The sequence below is a fragment of the Antechinus flavipes genome, chromosome 1, assembly GCF_016432865.1.
Source record: "Antechinus flavipes isolate AdamAnt ecotype Samford, QLD, Australia chromosome 1, AdamAnt_v2, whole genome shotgun sequence".
Taxonomy (NCBI): domain Eukaryota; kingdom Metazoa; phylum Chordata; class Mammalia; order Dasyuromorphia; family Dasyuridae; genus Antechinus; species Antechinus flavipes.
Genome location: NC_067398.1, coordinates 105015669 through 105035016, shown reverse-complemented (window position 1 = coordinate 105035016; position 19348 = coordinate 105015669). Strand labels below are relative to the sequence as shown.

Here is a 19348-nt window from a genome sequence, read left to right as displayed (position 1 = left end):
CAGGAATTCATTAGGGCTATAAAATCACAATGTTCAGTATTTAAATATTACCCGATGATCCTTGGAAAGCTATAAAAGCTTTCTTCTTGCCTCATAGTTTCATCTTGAGAGTAGGGAGGGCAGAATAGCAAAGAAGGCAGTTTATTTGGTTGCCACTTAAATAGTACTGAAAAATCAAGCAGTCTCTGTCACATACAGACAAACTTAGGAAATGAAACAACTTACTAGATTCCATTAAACTGGATTGCATTTTCCTGTATTACATTTTCTATTATTTTTGATTATCAAGATATAATGATAAAATCTATTTTCCACTCAATGAACACATGCAAGTTCCATTAACTATAATGGAATCTATATGAACATTAAGAGAAGAGAAATCTATGTAGGTGCAAATAGTTTTCTCTTTTTTAATCAAATTCTGCTGTCTATAAAATTTCTTCTTTTTGACATCATCTTATGCTGCAATGAATAAGACTATAATATGATAGAAAACTAGATGGTAGGATTACTGAAGAAATAAGACACAGTAAGTAGATGGAATGTCCTAATCCCATTCTCTGGCATATGTGTCAGCTGAATGACTAGCACCAGTAGAGATAGAAATGAGTTCTAAATCCATTGCCAAGAAATGGAATGTGTCATGAAATACAGGTAGTTTATATTATGAAACATTTAACAAGAAGCCAGATGAGAAAAGAAAGTCCTTCCATCTTGTTAGTGAGGATTCAGAATAGCACAAGAATAAAAAACCTGTTACCAAGTGAAAGATAGAAAGTTTAATAAATGAAAAAAAGATGTTTTCAATTTCATTCCTTATGAAAACTAATTTCTAAGCATTTAATATTAATTAGGTATAAAAGGGGGATCTGAATATGTAGTTTGCAAAAATACTATTACTAAAACATGGGTTCTGGGAACAAAAGATTCATATCTCAGTCATTCTAACCTTTCACAAATCTTTGGTTGTTGAATAAATATGCATGAATATCACTAAACATCTCAGAGTTGCTTTAAATACATTTGTTTAAAGATATGTCTGAATCTGCAATTGGTCAAAAGAGACAGCTATTCCAGTGTGTAGATAGGATGACTGTGCTCCACATATTTTAGGAAAGGAAATAGTCACCCCATTTTTATTGAAGTCACGTTTTGAGACACCTATTCAGCGCATACAAGAATTAACTACAACAATAAGAGAAAACAATGTGAGAAGTGAACTTCTATTTGCAAGGTATATATAATCTACTATTTTTTAAAATAGCATGATAAAATTTTCAGGGGATACAAATAAATAAATCAAATCTCAGTTTTAAGAAATAGAAATTCCAAACAATGAGATATTTAAGAATTTGATCTCTCTGGATAATTCCCCTTACTCTCTGAAATACAGAAAAACACTTTGGGTGCAGTGTGTGTGTGTGTGGGGGGGGGGGGAATCTGGCAATTATTGTAACAGGAGAAAGAAGGAATTAGGATATTAATTCTAAATCTGACAAAAATCTAATCAAATCCTCTATTTGTTGAATATAAAAAGATTTGAGGGTAAGAACCCTAGGGATGTTTGATTCTTAAAGTTTTACATAGTGAAATAAATTTGAACTGTGCTTAACAGGCCAGATTGTATTTAATTTTTTTTTGGGGGGGGGGAATCTTCTTTGTTCTCTTTGTTGCTTGTAACTTAATGTGTTCAGAAGTAAAACATTTTAAGAATATAATGAAAAACACTGAAGGCTGAGTTTCCATGATATAAAATATAGCATTTATGTACATGTGTGTAAGCCTTGAGGCATAGTGTTTATACCGAGATCTGAGTTATGTTTAATAGTGAAGTTTCCTTTTTTTTTTTAAATGAGAGTACAGAATTAATAAGCTACTTATTTGAAACAAACAGAATTAAGTGACTTGCACAGGGTCATATAGCTGGTAAAGACACAGAATTTGAACTCAGGGAATCTTCCTGACTCCAGCTCCACACTTTATCTACTGTGTCACCTAACTTATACTTAATCCTATAAAACAATAGCAGTTCTTAGTAAATGTTACCTCCTGTACAGTCTAATCAAGTTAATTCCACAAGCATTTATTAAGTCTTCTCTACTTGGGTATTTGTATACATATGTTTGCTTTTTTGTGCATGCAGCCATCAATTCTTTCTTTCTTTACAAAAGACCAAACTATTGCATTTTGGGGGGCCTACCAACAGACTGCATTTTATAACATTTTATGTTCTACTTGTCTTTGTTCTTTTAAGAAAAAAAAAAACAGGCTCTTAGGAAGCTTGGGGTTCAAATTCTGCTTAGACTCTTTATTAATTAAATGATCTTAGGACTTCATTAAATCCCTCTTAGACACAGGCATTTACTTTTCTTCTGATTTAATTAACTAAACCATAGACCTTTTTCGTTTGTAATTGATAGAGGAGATCAGAGATCTCAGGTAAGAAATTATAATGAATGGGAATAATCATTTAGAAAAAAATAACTAAACCTAGAGACAAATTTGAGGCTACCTTATCTCAGTAAAACCTTAAAGAAAGTAGGAAATTTCTTTCAAAAAGGCAAAGATATTTTTGATCTGATTGGAAAAGCAAGATCTGTTCTTGCCTCCTTCTCTTCTAAGAAAATATATCATGTATGCCAGTGACCCACCAGAGTTCACCTAGCCTGTTAGATCTGCTGAATTCACTTTCTTATGGTTATTCTTTGCTCATGCTTTCAAGGTCTATAAACTCCAGTAATTCTTTTAATCAGTAATTCTTTTATTACTCCCCCCTCCCCTCCCCGTTTTTACTTCCCACATACAAAAATGCTCAGGAAATCAACTTGTCAGATTCAGCTAGATATATCAGGTAGGTCTTGGCTTTCCATTCTTTTGAACATAAATTCCATTAAAACTGTTTCCGAGGTAGACCACTGCTATGTCAGCATTGACGGGGATTAATGAGTGATAGATTTTGCTTCCCTTTTGGAGATTAAGGGTTTTATGTGTGGATAATAAATAATTCTCTGTAAAAGACTTAACTATTAAAATAATGATCTGCATAAAAAGCATAATAAATCATTAATACAAGGATATGCCCTGCTAATTATCTGAATTCACTTCCACTTATTGTAGCCACATGAGCAGTACAACCTGTTCTATGCATGCCCCATCTTTAGGAAAGATGCTACAAGAAAAGATTGAAGGTCATTTAGTGATATAATTTGGGTTTTAACTGTTACCCAAATCACATATTCTTAAATGAGTTCTTTAAAGATTCCATTGTGATTAGGTGACCATTGTCTAGGCCTCAAATTCAACTAAAACTTGATTTCCCCAATCCCTACAATAGAGTAATTATGTTAGAATGGGCCCTATGGCCCATGGAAATTTCAGTGTCAGCATTGCAAAAATATAGACAACTTTATAACTAACACACATGGTGAATGATTATCTACAATATCTGATCAATATTCAGAACATCAGATAAGAAAAAGAACATCAACATAAGCCTAAAAAGTACATTTTCTCTATGACTAAAAAATCCTGAATATTCACTGCTCATTAATGATGCCAATTTGTGAAAAGTTGAATGTGGATGGTGATTATAATCATCATTATTGTAGCAAGGAGAATATACTCTCCATCCTTACCTCAGGATACAACTTTCTCTTGAGGAAATAAATTGTTGAAGGTATTGCTCATATTTACAAAGTTGAAGAAGTTTTGTTTTGTTTTTGTTCATTTTTGGTGGGAAAATTAAGATAAATTTTCAAAATTTTTTCTATATGCAATCTACAAATAAGATTGGTAGGTGAAGTCATCCTTTAATACTGTCCTTTAAAAATAATAACAAAAAACCTTAAATAATTTTCTTTTTATTATATACTTAATCATCAATTTATATTTCAATATAAAATAATAAGAAAAAAGATTATTCTGAGGAAATGTAAACTTTGACGTGTAATATTTTCTTTAAGAAATATGACATAAATGTACAAAATTTAACAAAGTAGAAATAAAATTGCCATTTATTTGCCCCTTCTTTCCTTTTTTTTTGTGTTTTTTTTTTGTGTGTGTACTTTGAAAATTGTTTCATTGAAACTTTTTGTTAGTCTATCAGTTCCCATCTAACCTACTAACCCCTTTCCCTCTAGATGGAAGCACATTCTTTATAACAAATAAGCAGTCTCCAATAAAACAAATCAACACATTTACCATGTATGAAAATGTTTGTCTTCTTTTGGATCTTTCCTACATCAGATATCTGCCAAGAAGCTATCACTTAAATGAGGATGCATTCAGATGGTCCCAAGTGCCTATATCCCTACACTATGTGGCATAATATACTAACTTTCACCAGGCAGATAATTAAATGATCTTATTTTTGGGGAAGAAATGTCATGTTATATTCCAAGCATTTGTCTAGTCTTTCATTACAGGTTTATCTAACACATTATTGAGAATCATATAACCCAGTTTTGTTTTTATCTCTATCCGTGAATTTAATTTGAAATTCTTGTTTATCTGTCAAATGACTCTTTGAAAAATAGGTCATGCTTATTTCAAAGTCTAATGAATATTTTTTTCAAAAAGTACAAAATACCCATTTAAAGAAAGAAAAACCTTCATCCTTTCTTTTATCTTTCCACTGTCTAATATCTTCACAAGACCTCATTTGGGATTTTCTTGGCAAAGATACTAGACTCATTTGCTATTTCCTTCTCCATGTCATTTTATAAATGAGGATACTGAAGTAAACAGGTTAAATTCCATGATGATTTTCCCTGATCTCACCACCACTGAAGAATTCATTGTGCCATCTAGCTGCTCTTAATGTCTCCACTGGTCATACGTACTTAACATAAGGAGGAATTAATTGGATGTGAAAGGTTATTTTAAAGTCAATTACATTTGTTGGTTACGAATGCATAATTTTCTTTGCTTAAATTCTTTATATAAAAGAAATATTTTATAGAAGTATACTACAAATCACTTTTTTGTTTTTGTTTTTTTGTTTTTTGGTTTGTTTTTTATACAAATCACTTTGTATGCTACAAAATTCCCTTTTTAGAAGTATGCAAAGCATTTTTTAAAAAGTCTATTTAGTGGAATTTACATGAACATATTTTCTTCTATAGTAAAAGCACAACAAATAATTTTTTTAAAGTTAGAGTCCTACCTAACATGTGGATGGGAAAGGGAGAAGAGAACAGTTCATTAATACCTTATATAACTGCCATTTGCATTTCCTACTTAGCCTAGTCGTCTTCTAGGAATGTGAGGTTTGACCACTTCTAACTTCAACTATCAGAATCTTATTATTATGGTTCCCCTCTATATCTTTCCCATTCTACTCCAGATTCCCATGGAATCAGTACTTAGCTAGCTCTCAGTGAGCTGCTCTTCTCCCTTTTGATATGAATGTATATGCATATGAAACTGCTCTTTAATTCCTTCTCCAAATTCATTTTTTTCTTAATGAATTTACTCCAGGCACAATTTTACCTAGTTAAGCTCTAGTGGTCATATATGCATTATTCTATTAAATATTTGCAATAAGTTTTTTAAAAGTCATTTTAAAATATAAAAAAACCCCTCTATCCATTTTTAATGAAACCAAGCTGTTCTACTTTGATGTTCAATTCAGAAACTACATTCTTAAATTATGACTACAAGCATGTAAGCAGCAATAGGACTTTGGAAGGCCATAAATTAATCATCTTCCTATGAAACTAAATAACTATAAAAGTGTCACGATTAAAAGTGATCACGACATTTTTAGCAACCTCTTTCATTAGAATCATTCTTCAAATAATTCATTCTGCATATACTATTAAGTAATGGAAATGTCATAAGGAATGTTGTCTCACATTCTAGCAAAACATGAGATTGAGAATCTTACATAGAGAGCAACATAAACTAACACTGAAAATTCATATACTTAATAAAAATGAAAAGACTGGAAAATAAAATAATGAAACCAAATCCTTCAAAACTACAAGATTTGTTTAAATTATGGCATGAAATTCAACAACCATGCATTAAATGCTGTTTAAAAGGGGGAAAAAGATAAATAAAATGTAGGAAAATAAGCCTTAGCAACTGCATTTTGTTGGAGTACTGTACTTTTGTTTCAAACAAAAATACTTTATTTGGTTCAGAGGCAGCCTAGCAAATAGCACCACCCAGCTGCTATTGTGAATAGTTTAAACATGGCATAGTCACACTGACAACGAACTACAAACAAAATGAAAAGAGTTTTCTCCATGTTCCCTTTACAAATTGCATGTTCAAATTTTAAACAGCTTAAATATTTAGTGCATTTAGGTTGATTTATGAATTCTTAAATACCAGTTCGATTAACACAAATGGATAGCATTTCACAAGTAAAATTATCTATAGGAAAAGTTATTTATAAATTTATACTAAAACTGGAGCTTTAATATTAAAAAAAATCTTAGTAGTAAATATTTAGCATATCTAGGAAGATGTGTGCCAACTCATATTAGAAAGTCTTTAGTTGAAAGCATATACCTCTCAAGTTGGATTAATTAATTTTTTTCTAAACTTGTAAATACTTTTGTGACATTTGACATATATTTTCTCCCATGTTCTAAATTTATTTGAATGTGCAGGTCTATCAGTCAAAAGCATGACTTTAAACTCTGACCCTATTCATAAAGCAAATTACTAGATTTGTCTTGACATTGCATGTAGTTTTCCCTTGTTTCTGTCACATTAAACGCTATACATATAACACAAATATTTCTTCAATACTATCTACTCAAGGAAAAAAATTGCAAGCTTCCAAAAAGTTTTTTTCCAGAACAAAAGGGAGTTCTGTAGCTACTTAGATGCTAAAACACTTATAAACTCTCTTTTTTTTTCTGTTGAGCATCTATCCAAAATTTTTCTTTTTCTTCTTAAAGAAATAATTGTTATTTTATTGTTTTTTTGTCACCTCTCTAATGGGCATGATGTAGAATTTTAGAAGTACCTTAATTACTTTTCTCCATTATTTATTTATTTATTTTCAACACACATTGCTTTATGAATCATATCAGGAAAAAAAAAATCAGAGCAAAAGGAAAAAGAAAAAAAAAAACAGGCGAGATTAAAAAAAAAAAAGAAAAGAAAAGAAATGAAATGAATGTAGAATGTGTTGATTTACATCCAGTCTCCTTAGTTCTTTTTCTGGCTGCAGATGGCACTTTCGGCCCAAAGCCTATTGGGATTGCTTTGGATCATTGAACCACTGAGAAAAACAAAGTCTTTCATAGTTAATCATCTCACATTTTTGCTATTATGGTATGCAAGGTATCCTGATTCAGCTTTTTTCACTCTGCATCAGTTTGTGTAAATCTTTCCAGGCCTTTCTAAAATCAACTTGTTCATCATTTTTTATAGATCAACAATATTTTTCATATATCACAACTTGTTCAGTCATTCCCCAACTGATGGTCATCTACTCATTTTCCAATTCTTTGCTACCATAAAAAAGAGCTTCTACAAACATTTTTTCACATGTAGATCCTTTTCTCTTCTTTATGATTTCCTTGGGATGCAAACCCAGTAATCACATTGCTGGGTCAAAGAATATGCACAGTTTTTATACTCTCTTGGGCATGGTTCCAAATTGTTTTCCAGAATGGTCAAATCATTTCCCAACTCCACCAGCAATACATCAGTGTCCCAATTTTCCCATATTCTCTTCAACATTTATCATTATCTTATCCTGTCATTTTAATCAATCTGAAGTATAAAGTGGAACTTCAGAGTTGTTTGAATTTGAATCTCTCTAATCAATGGTGATTTAGAGCATTTTTTTTCCCATATGCCTATAGATGGCTTTAATTTTATCATCTGAAAATTATCTTCATATATTTTGACTATCAATTGGGGAATGACTTGTCTTCTTATACATTTGCCACAGTTTTTTTTATATATTTTAGAAATGAGATCTTTATCAAAAATACTGCTGTAAAGATTTTTTTTCACCTTTCTACTTCTCTTTTAGTCTTCTTTCTGTTGGTTTTGTTTGTGCAAAAGTGAGTTCTTATTCCAGAAGTTGGAGTTTGGGTGTTTATCAAATATTAGGTTACTATAGGCCTTGAATACTATGTTGTATATATCTAATCTATTCCACTGATCTGCTACTCTATTTCTTAGCCAGTTCCAAATGGTTGTGATGACTGCTGCTTTATAAATAAAGTTTTAGGTTTCATACTGCTAAGCCCCCATTCTTTGTGTTTTTTTTTCTTTAATTCCCTTGATATTTTTGACCTTTTGTTCTTCCAGATGAATTTTGCTATTAATTTACTATTTCTATAAAATAATGTTTGGCAGTTTAATTAATATGGCACTGAATAAGTAGAGCAATTTTGGCAGAATTGCCATTTTTATTGTATTATTTCAACCTAGCCATCAACAATTGATATTTTTTTCAATTGTTTAGATCTGACTTAATTTCTGTGAGCAGAGTTTTGTAACCATATAGTTCCTGGGTTTGTCTTGGCAAATATACCTCCAAATATTTTATTTTGGCTACAGCAATTTTATTTATTTATTTATTTTTTTGGCTACAGCAATTTTAAATGGAATTTCTCTTTCTATTTCTTGCAGATGGCCTTTGTCAGTAATATATAGTAATGCTGAAGATTTGTGTGTATTTTATTGTTTTTCACCAAAATGTCTCCTGGAATTCCTCACTTTCTTCTCTCTCAGTTATCCTGTATAACTAATAATAGTTTGAGAAAAAGAGAAAAAATTAGTGAGAGTAATAATCTATTTTAAAATATATGCATACTCATGGATTTCTCTCTTCAAAGGAGTATGGTAGGGTTGTCTTTATAAAGTTCTTCTCTCAAATATAAATATGATTGAGCTAGATCTACTGTGATGTTTTGTGATTATTGTTCTTTCCTCTTAAACTGTTATAGTTATTTTATAGAAGCAGATCCAAAAAAAGCAATATTTACAATAATCTTTATATTGTTATATAATAATACTCAGACATGTGAGAAGGTGTAAAAGGGACTACATAAACAGGGAAGAGATTAAGACTGAGTTTTAGCTCTCAACAACTATCATTAATTAGAAAAGGAATTTCTGTAACTAATATACTTCACACAGAATTATGCAGAAACAACACATTATAGAGTCTGACTTATTAGTTTTATCTAAGCATGACATAGTGAACTGAATACTGGCTCTGAAATCAAAGGACATGGGTTTGTCTCTCACTTCTGATACATACTACACATTGACATAGGAAAGCCATTTAATTATTTATCTAGACCTCAGTGTCTTATTTATAAAATGAAGGGGTTGACCTAGATTGCTTCTGAAGTCTTTCCTTGTTCTAGAGGTATGATTCTTTTAATGTTACAGAAGTAGATAAGGATAAAGCTTATGATGATTTATCAAATTATGGAAGCCACATTCGTAGAAAGCACTGTATTAAGAATCAGAAAGCATTGCAACTCTATAAAACATTGAAGCAGCAAGTACCTTTTTGACTGGGAGTAAAATAGCTAAGACAGGCAAAATTAGAAGGGATCTTATCATATTTGAGAACCTTCATAAAAAACACTCTTGATGTGACATTGTGGTTGGTGATTCAGTTGTTAGTTTATGTGGACACTCTGAGTACTTTTTCAAAGTAGTCATTATTATCATCATCAAGTATCTATGAAGCCTTGATTATGTGCTAGTTACTGTACTAAACACTAAAGATAAGAAAGAAAGGCACAGCTATTAAAAAAAAAAAAAGATATCCCTGCTCTGGATGAGTTCACAGAAGAAAGAATCTGCAAACAGTTATGTGCATACTTGATATATCCTGTGTCAATGGGATATAATATAGAAAGAAAATAGCAACAGTTTAGGTATGAAATCAAAAGATGACAAAAGCCCAAAGATAAAATTAGGGATAGCCATGCTAAGCACACAGTTTGCTACAATGTTTTGCTTTGAAGGTTATTACCTTGTGTTGCAAAGACTGATTGAATTGAGATTTAGGAAAAGAGGCAAGGAAATTAGCCTAGTAACATTGGGGTTTTTCTCAGATGTAACTGACAACTATAGTTTTTTATTAAATGTTTTGAGTTCCCCAGCTTGGGGAGATACCCAAAGGGCTGCTAAAATGTTTTCACACTCTCTGGCTTAGTGGAGCATATGTTAAGTTTTTATAGATAATGGAAATGATGATTTAAGGAGCCCATGAATAAGTTATTTGTGAATATTTCTGCTTCTGAAGAAAAAAAAGTTCTTAAAGGAAGTGCAGGAAATGGAAAATTAAATATCTTAATTTTCACTAATCTTTAGTTTCCTTTACTATTTCATGTATTTTACTTCAAGTATTTAAAACATTTTTCATAGACAGATTCAACAGGATTCATCAGGTTGACAATGGAGTAAATTACATATGTGTATCTGTACATACACATATATATATAAATATGCTACTTATTTAATCCTTATTAAGAATTATTGACAAGAAAAAAAAAGGAAGGTATCTAAGAAGACTAATAAGACTACTAGGAACTTTCGATGATTTCAAAAGGTTCTATACAAAAACTGAATGCATAGATATATAGAAAGAAGAATTTTAAAAAAGAAAGTTGCATAGAACTAAAAAGATTGACTGTCAAGAAAACTGAAGCCCAGGATTGGGTAAGACGTGCAAAAAATGATTGATGAAATGGAGCTTTTAACCTCAGCTGGAGGCAAAAAAAAAAAAAAAAGAAAAAGAAAAACAAGACTCCCCCCAAAAAAAGACAAGAAATGTCAATTGAGTTGGATGGGAAGATTATTATAGGTAACAAAAAGAAAATGTAATTGCTTAATTCCTGTTTTACTTCTATTTGTCCTATCAAGGGATTATGATTTCCGTGTTAAAAAGGGTTGTACTTTCAGAGTTAGGAAGGCATTGAACAGTAAGACTAGTGAGATAATGAAAGACCACCTGGTTGTCCTTAATTGAGTTCAAGTCAGTGAGTGAATCAGTCAGCAAGCATTTATTAAGTGCAAAATAAATGCCAGACACTGTGCTAAGTACTGTGAATTCAAAGAAAAAAAGCAATACCAAAAAAAAAAAAAAAAAAAAAAGTAGTGTCTGCTCAGATCAATTGAAACCCAAGGAATTAAAAATAGTGTCTAATGAGATTGCTTAGCCACCACTAAGGATTGTTGAGTGATTGTTCAGAAAATAGTGCTATTGTTCTGAAAATGACAATTCAATAAATTTTACTAATAACAAAGAAGGCAGATTCTTCATTTTATACAAAATAGTATTATTTACTGGAGGAAGGAAATAAAACAGATTATTAAACAGTTGGCTTGTGAAAAACTACAAAAGGAAGAAATGATTAAAAGCACCCAGAAGGGCTTCACTGAGAAAATACAAGGTAAACTTAATTTCATTTTAAACAGTTATTAGAATGTTAGATCATGAAAATAGTTTAGATAGTAGTATACCTAGATTTCAACAAAGAATCTGAAATTTCCTCTGATATCCTTATAGTAATTATGGAATACTGAAGGCTGTATGATAGTACAGTTAGAAGAATAAGGAATGAATTGAAAGGAAGTATCTAAAGATAATTTATTTGAAGGGAAATCTGTACTGATGAGTCTTGGAATATTATCTTTGGTACTGCTATATTCAATATTTGTAACAGCAATTTATATTAAGGCATAGATAGTATTTGATGAAATCTATGTACTAGAAGGAGGGTGAGAATTATAGAAAGTGTTTGTCTGAAGATCACTGGAAAAAGAAACAAAACAAATATTTTCATAGATGTATACTACAAACTACCTAAACAGAAGGAGAATAAGTGAATATTTCTGTAAACAGATAAAGGACACTTGAAAAAGGTCAAAATACAATAATAAATGTTTCAAATTTTCAGTATATCTACAGAAATTCCCTCTTCTAGAGTAATTCATCATTCTTAACTTTGTCTAATAATTTAATCCTTCAAAAAATGCAGAAAACGAAAATGGAGAAAGTCCTCATTCTGATTTTCACTAAAAGACTAGAACTGGTGGTTAAAGTAGAAATAATGGTAACGTTTGGTAGAAATGTTCTCTATTAATTTTGTGGTGAGCAAATAGAAAACATAGTTAAGTATATTTTAATCATAGGTTTGATAGACCATATTTCAAAGAATTCAGGGAAAGAAAAGGTAGCGTCTCAAGAACCAGAATTCTTTAGAAAAAAAACATCTATATGGGTTAGGAAGCTCTTAAGAAGATGGTGGACTAAGCAGTAAATTATCATAAAACTTCCATATTTACTTCCAAACAATCATAGGATAGTACCTTTAAATAAATCCTGGAATATGGGAACCAGCAAAAAAGATATAATTAAGCAATCTTTGAGTCCAAGCAATTTGGAAGATAGAAATGATCTGTCTCACTTAGGTACAAATGGAACATGGTTCGGGATAAGAAGTATGCCAGTAAACCAGCAGAAAGCCTTCCCCACAAATAACCTCAAAAAACTAGTGGTAGATCCTGAATCCTAGTGCAGAGTAGGAGGAAAACACTAATACCAGAAAGCCTCTGAATAATCTTGAAAGCCATAATCAAAAGAATGACTTGGATAACTTCTTTTAGGAAAGCATCAAGGAAAACTGCCCTGATGTCCTTGAACCAGAGAAAAAAATAAGCATTGAAAGAATCTATAGATAATCTCAGGGAAAATATTTCTAAAATAAAAACTCAAAGTAACATTATAGCCAAATTTCAAAACTATCAGGTCAAGGAAAAAAATACTGCAAGTGGCCAAAATGAATGGCGAAGGAGCTAAAACTATAATAATAATTATTTATCAAGCAAAATTAAGCATCAATAATTAAGGGGGGGGGTCCTTCAATGAAACAGAAGAATTTCAAACTTTCATAAGGAAAAGACTAGTATTAAATCAAAAAAACATAGTAGAGGGGAAGAGAGGAAGGTAGTCAATGGCATCATTATTCTCAGTATTGAGAGAATAATATACAAAATCAATTGAATATAAAAATCCATATTACCCAATTAAGAAGTCAAAGGGGAGGAGCTTAAGTAAAGATGGGTGGGGCTCAGACTGAAGGGAGGGCAGATTGAGGCAAAGAAAAGCAAAACATTGATAAGGGAGGAGAGAATGAAAGGAGACAGATAAATAGGAGGAAAATTAGGACAGAGGGAAATACACAGTTAGTAATCAATCACAACTGTGAATGTGAGTGGAATGAACTCTTTCATAAAATGGAAGTGGAGTCCTGGAGGACTCCAGCCAGGATTAGTGGGTATGATCCGGATGAAGATCCACTAGAGGAGACTAAGGAGTAGTCACATTGTAGGAGGAAAACTGAAAGGGGGAAGCACCCTGAAAACCGGGAAGTATCCACTTGGAAGGCTCCTGTGGTAACAGGACATTTGATTGCAGAGATGTAGTATTTGTTGTTAGAGAAGGGGAAGACCATGACATCCCTATAGGAATTGATAAAGCCCTGGAGAAAATGCAGAGGGAAGAACATTGTATTTTGTATCTTGGACCACGATATGGCTTTGGAGAGTCTGGGAAACCTGAATTTGGCATTGAGCCTAATGCTGAGCTTGTATATGAAGTTATTCTTAAGAGCTTTGAAAAGGCCAAAGAATCCTGGGAGATGGACACCAAAGAAAAACTTGAACAGGCTGCTATTGTCAAAGAGAAGGGAACAGTGTACTTCAAGGGAGGCAAATATTTGCAGGCAGTGATTCAATATGGGAAGATTGTATCCTGGTTAGAGATGGAATATGGTTTATCAGAAAAGGAATCTAAAGCATCTGAATCCTTCCTGCTAGCAGCTTTCCTTAATCTGGCTATGTGCTACCTAAAGCTCCGGGAGTACACCAAAGCTGTCGAATGCTGTGATAAGGCAATTGGACTGGATAGTACCAATGAGAAGGGTCTGTACAGGAGGGGTGAAGCCCAGCTGCTTATGAATGAATTTGAGTCAGCCAGAGGTGACTTTGAGAGAGTACTAGAAGTAAACCCCCAGAACAAGGCCGCAAAGCTGCAGATCTCCATGTGCCAGAAGAAAGCCAAGGAGCACAATGACCGGGATCGCAAGATATATGCCAACATGTTTGAGAAGTTTGCAGAGAGAGATGCAAAGGAAGAGGCTGGTAAAACAGTAAGTGATAAGATGCCAGAAGGGGTCCCCTCTAAGAAGATCCAACCTGTAGAAGAGCCAATAATGGAAGACAAAGATTTGGAATGCCATGTATGACAAAGTACAAAAGAGGGAGAGGGAAAACTAATGAATTCAGCCCCCTCCTCAATGACTTCTACAGAACTCAGGACTAAACAATGTTTCTTGTCAAGTTTGTTGTAGTCTATGTGATTCTGGACACAAGCAGGCAAACTTGTGGCTTCCCAAAAAAAATGGGACAATCTGACACCTGTCAGATTGGCTAGAATGACAGGGAGAGATAATTCAGAATGTTGGAGGGGATGTGGGAAAACAGGGACACTAATATAATGTTGATGGGATTGTGAATACACCAACTATTCTGGAGAGTAATTTGGAACTATGCTCAAAAAGTTGTCAAAATGTGCATACCCTTTGATCCAGCAGTGTTTCTACTGGGCTTATATCCCAAAGAAATCTTAAAGAAGGGAAAGGGACCTGTATGTGCACAGATGTTTGTGGCAGGTCTCTATGTAGTGGCCAGAAACTGGAAACTGAGTGGATGCCCATCAATTGGAGAATGGCTAAATAAATTGTGGTATATGAATATTATGGAATATTATTGTTTGGTAAGAAATGACCAGCAGGATGATTTCAGAAAGACTCTTCAGAAAAAGACTTACTGAACTGATACTGAGTGAAAAGAGCAGGACCAGGAGATCATTATATACTTCAACAACAATACTATATGATGATCAATTCTGATGGACCTGGCCATCTTCACCAATAAGATGAACCAAATCAGTTCCAACAGAGCAGTGATGAATTGAACCAGCTACACCCAGTGAAAGAACTCTGGGAGATGACTAAGAGCCATTACATAGAATTCCCAATCCCTATATTTTTGTCTGCCTGCATTTTTGATTTCCTTCACAGGCTAATTGTACACTATTTCAGAGTCCATTTCTTTTTGTACAGCAAAATAACGGTTTGGACATGTATACTTATTTTGTATTCAATTTATATTTTAACATATTTAACATGTATTGGAAAGGGGTGAAGTGGGGAGGAGGGGAAAAATTGGAACTAAAGGTTTGGCAATTGTCAATGCTGTAAAATTACCCATGCATATAACTTGTAAATAAAAAGCTATTTTAAAAAAAGGAAGTGGATTGTAGAGTGGATCAAAAATCAAAATCCTACAATATGATGTTTACAAGAAACAATCTTGAAGCAGAGACACCGAGAGAGTAAGAATAAGGGGCTACAGCAGAATCTATTATGTGTAGAAGGCTGAAACTTTGAAAAGGTATGCTTGAATCAGACAGCAGAACACTTAAGGTTAATTACCTAGATGATGTGAGGTAATGGCTATATATACATATTTAGATAAGATGGTGTTGTGATGGCTCTCCTCACCATTGGTATTTACTGAATGATTGGTAGTGAGATAATCTTAGGCAATGATTAGAGGGCTGGGGAGAAAGAAGTCAGAGGCACTTGGTTGCAGGACAAGGAGGAGAGAAGCTGGAGACTCCAGATTCCAGAATCAAAGATACATCTTTGGCAAGCCGCATGGCAATTTGCCTACCTCCTTCACTTCTCCCCCTAAAGACCAATAACTTTGATTAATCCTGACTCTGACTGACCCTGAGGCCCTCCAGAGAGCTTGTCCAGACATTACAATTATGCTTTAGCTGTAGTTTAAAAAAAAAAAAAAGAAGAAGAAGGTATAGTAATCCTGACTTACAAGTAAAAACAAAACAAAATCTAATTAAGAGATAATGAAGGAAATTACACTTTATTATAAGGCATCATAGACAATGAAGCAATGGCAGTTTTAAACACATATGCATCAAATGGCATAGCATCCAAATTCTCAAAGGAGAAATTGAGTTATAAGCATTATGAAACATACAATAGATAATATTGATTATATTAAAATAACAAGCTGTTGTACAAACAAAACCAATGAAACCAAGATTAAAAGAAAAGCAGAAATATGAGAAACAATCTTTACAAGTATCTCTGATTAAAGCCTCATTGTTCAAATATATAGAGAACTGAGGCAAATTTATAAGAATGCAAACCATTTCCTGATGGTCAAAGGATATGAAAGTTTTCAGCTGACTAAATCAAAGTTATCTATAAGCATATGAGAAGTGCTCTAAATCATTTTTGATTAAGGAAATGCAAATTAAAACAACTCTAAGATATCACCTAACATATTAGATTAGCTAATATGACAAAAAAGGAAAATATTAAATGTTAGAGAAGATAGAGGAAAATTGGGACACAAATGCTGTTGGTGGAGTGGTGACCTGATCCAACATTCTGAAGGGAAATTGGAACTATGTTCAAAGGACAGCCAAACTGTATAGCTTTGAACCTAGCAATATCACTACCAGCTCTGTTTCCCAAAGTGATCATAAAAAAGGATAAAGGACTTACATATGCAAAAAATATTTCTAGCAGCTATTTCCACGGCAAAATACTGAAAATTGAGGATATGTTTATCAGTTGAAGAATGGTTCAACAAGATGTAGTAGATGACTATATTGAAATACTATTGGGAAATAAAAAATTATGAACAGGCAGATTTCAGAAAAATCTGGACTGACATATAAACTGATACAAAATGAAATGAGCAGAAGCAGAAAAATATTGCACACGATATCAGCAACAATTTTTGATCTGTTTCCTCTTTTATAAATTTTTCTAAAATGAAAATATATTTTACATAATAGCACCTGTGAAACCTATGTCAAATTGCCTACAATTTTCAGAAAAGGGGAGAGGAAAGGAAAGGAAAAAATGGAACTCATAATCTTGTAAAAATAAATGCTAAAAATTGTCTTGATATGTAATTGAGAAAAATACTATTAAAAAAGTTAAAAGTAAAACCTTCAGTGCATTGACGAAAAAGGAAGAAGGAGAAGAAGGAAGAGGAGTAGAAGGAGAAGAAATTTGGAGGATAAGAAGCAGAATCATTCCAAAAGGGATTAAAAGAGGGAAAAAAACTTTAAAAATGAGGAAATTCATCAATCACCTTCAATGTATGTATATTTTAGTGTGAGTATGTGTTTAGCATTTATTCTATGTCAGGAACTCTGTAAAGTACTTTATAAAAATTATCACATTTGGTCTTCAAAATAATCCTGAAAGGTAGTTGCTATTATTAAACCCACTTTATAATGAAGGAAACTAAGGTAGATAGAAGTTATTAGTCAAGGATCACAAAAGTATCGTTAGATTTGAACTGAGATTTTCCTGACTTCAGGTCTAGCATTCTATCTACTGTACCATCTAGGGTAAATACTGGCAGATCAATGCAATATTATGGGAAGGTCTTAAATGAATTATGTCAAGACCACAAAGGCTCACAAAGTATACTATGAATGACAAAAAACTAGATTTGGTGAAAAGAGAACAATCTTTTGGATGCAACAAAACCAAACAAAAGTGGCTAATGGATAGCAGAGATGAAGTTTACAACAGTTAGTAAGCTATAAAAAGGTAGCATTTAGGCTCCCAAGATATGTTTGCCACTATTCTAAAATTAAAAATATACATGATGTTGTGTCTTTCTCCATCATCTTTGAAAATCCTTAGTAAGCAGAAAAATTACCAAATAACAGTATATGGGTAAATACTTAGTAATTTTTCAGAAAAGGATAAAGATTATACAAACTATAGACTTCAATTCTTGGAAGAATTCTAAATTTTATTTTCCCAAGAAAGGCTGGTATATATTTAGAAAAGAAAGTAGGAAAACAATTCACAGCTTTAGCAAAGTTGTTGGATATAATCCACACAGATCATCAATATTTTTATATATTCCTGACAGAACCCATCAACAAGAGATAGAAAGAGAAATTACATTTAAAATTACTGTAGACAAAATAAAATAAACTGGGCTCTACCTGCCAAGACAAACCCAATAACAGTATGAACAAAATTACAGAACACTTCTCACACAAATAAAATCAGATCTAAACAACTGGAAAAATATCACTTGTTCATGTCTAGGCTGAGCCAATACAATAAAAATAGCAATTCTGCCTAAATTGGCCTATGTGTTCAGTGCCATACCAATAAACTGCCAAAACATTATTTTATAGAACAAGAAAATATAATAATAAAATTCATCTGGAAGAACAAAAGGTCAATGATATCAAGGGAATTAATGAAAAAAATGCAAAGTATGATAGCTTAGCAGTAGCAATGCCAAAATTATATTATAAAACAGTTACCATCAAAACCATTTGGCACTGCTAAGAAATAGAGTGGTGAAATATGTAGAGAATTGATGCTAATTTATAAGAAATCAAGCCATTCTCCAATTGATAAATGGTCAAAGGATATGAATAGGCAATTTTCAGATGATGAAATTGAAACTATTTCCACTCATATGAGAGAATGCTCCAAATCATTATTGATCAGAAAAATGCAAATCAAGACAACTCTGAGATACCACGACATTGGCTAAGATGACAGGAAAAGATAATGACGAATGTTGGAGGGGATGTGGGAAAACTGGGACACTGATGCCTTGTTGGTGGAGTTGTGAACTGATCCAACCATTCTGGAGAGCAATTTGGTTATTCAAATTGTTATCAATTCAAAATGTTATCAAACTATGCATACCTTTGATCCAGAAGTGTTACTACTGGGCTTATATCACAAAGAGATATTAAAGAAGGGAAAGGGACCTGTATATGCAAAAATGTTTGTGGCAGCCCCTTTAATAGTGACTAGAAACTGGAAATTGAATGGATGCCCATCAATTGAAGAATGGATGAGTAAATTGTGGTATAGAAATGCTATGGAATAGTATTGTTCAGTAAGAAATGTCCAGCAAGATGAATACAGAGAGGTTTGGACAGATTTACATGAACTGATGCTAAGTGAAATGAGCAGAAAAAGGAGATCATTATACACTTCAACAACAATACTATATGAGGATCAATTCTGATGGAAGTGGCTCTCTTCGGCACTAAGAGGATCCAATTCAATTCCAATTGACCAGTGATGAACAGAACTAGCTACACCCAGCAAAGAACAACAGCATTTACATTCTTTCTGTTGTTGTTTGTTTGCATTTTTTTCTTTCCAGGTTATTTTTAACTTTCTAAATCTGGTTTTTCTTGTGCAACAAGAAAATTGTATAAATATGTACACATATATTGTATTGAAGA

General features: G+C 32.6%; 2 protein-coding genes across 19 annotated transcripts in view; one reads left to right on the top strand and one right to left on the bottom strand.

Annotated features, from left to right (window-relative positions):
• Window positions 1-19348, bottom strand: part of PTPRD (protein tyrosine phosphatase receptor type D) — a 2844105-nt gene that overhangs the window by 1995599 nt on the left and 829158 nt on the right. The window lies entirely within an intron of this gene.
• On the top strand, window positions 13365-14398 carry LOC127544297 (peptidyl-prolyl cis-trans isomerase FKBP5-like; the record flags this gene model as incomplete). Its single annotated transcript, XM_051970874.1, has 1 exon — window positions 13365-14398. A coding segment is annotated over one exon (885 nt), but the record flags the coding sequence as incomplete, so codon positions are not given.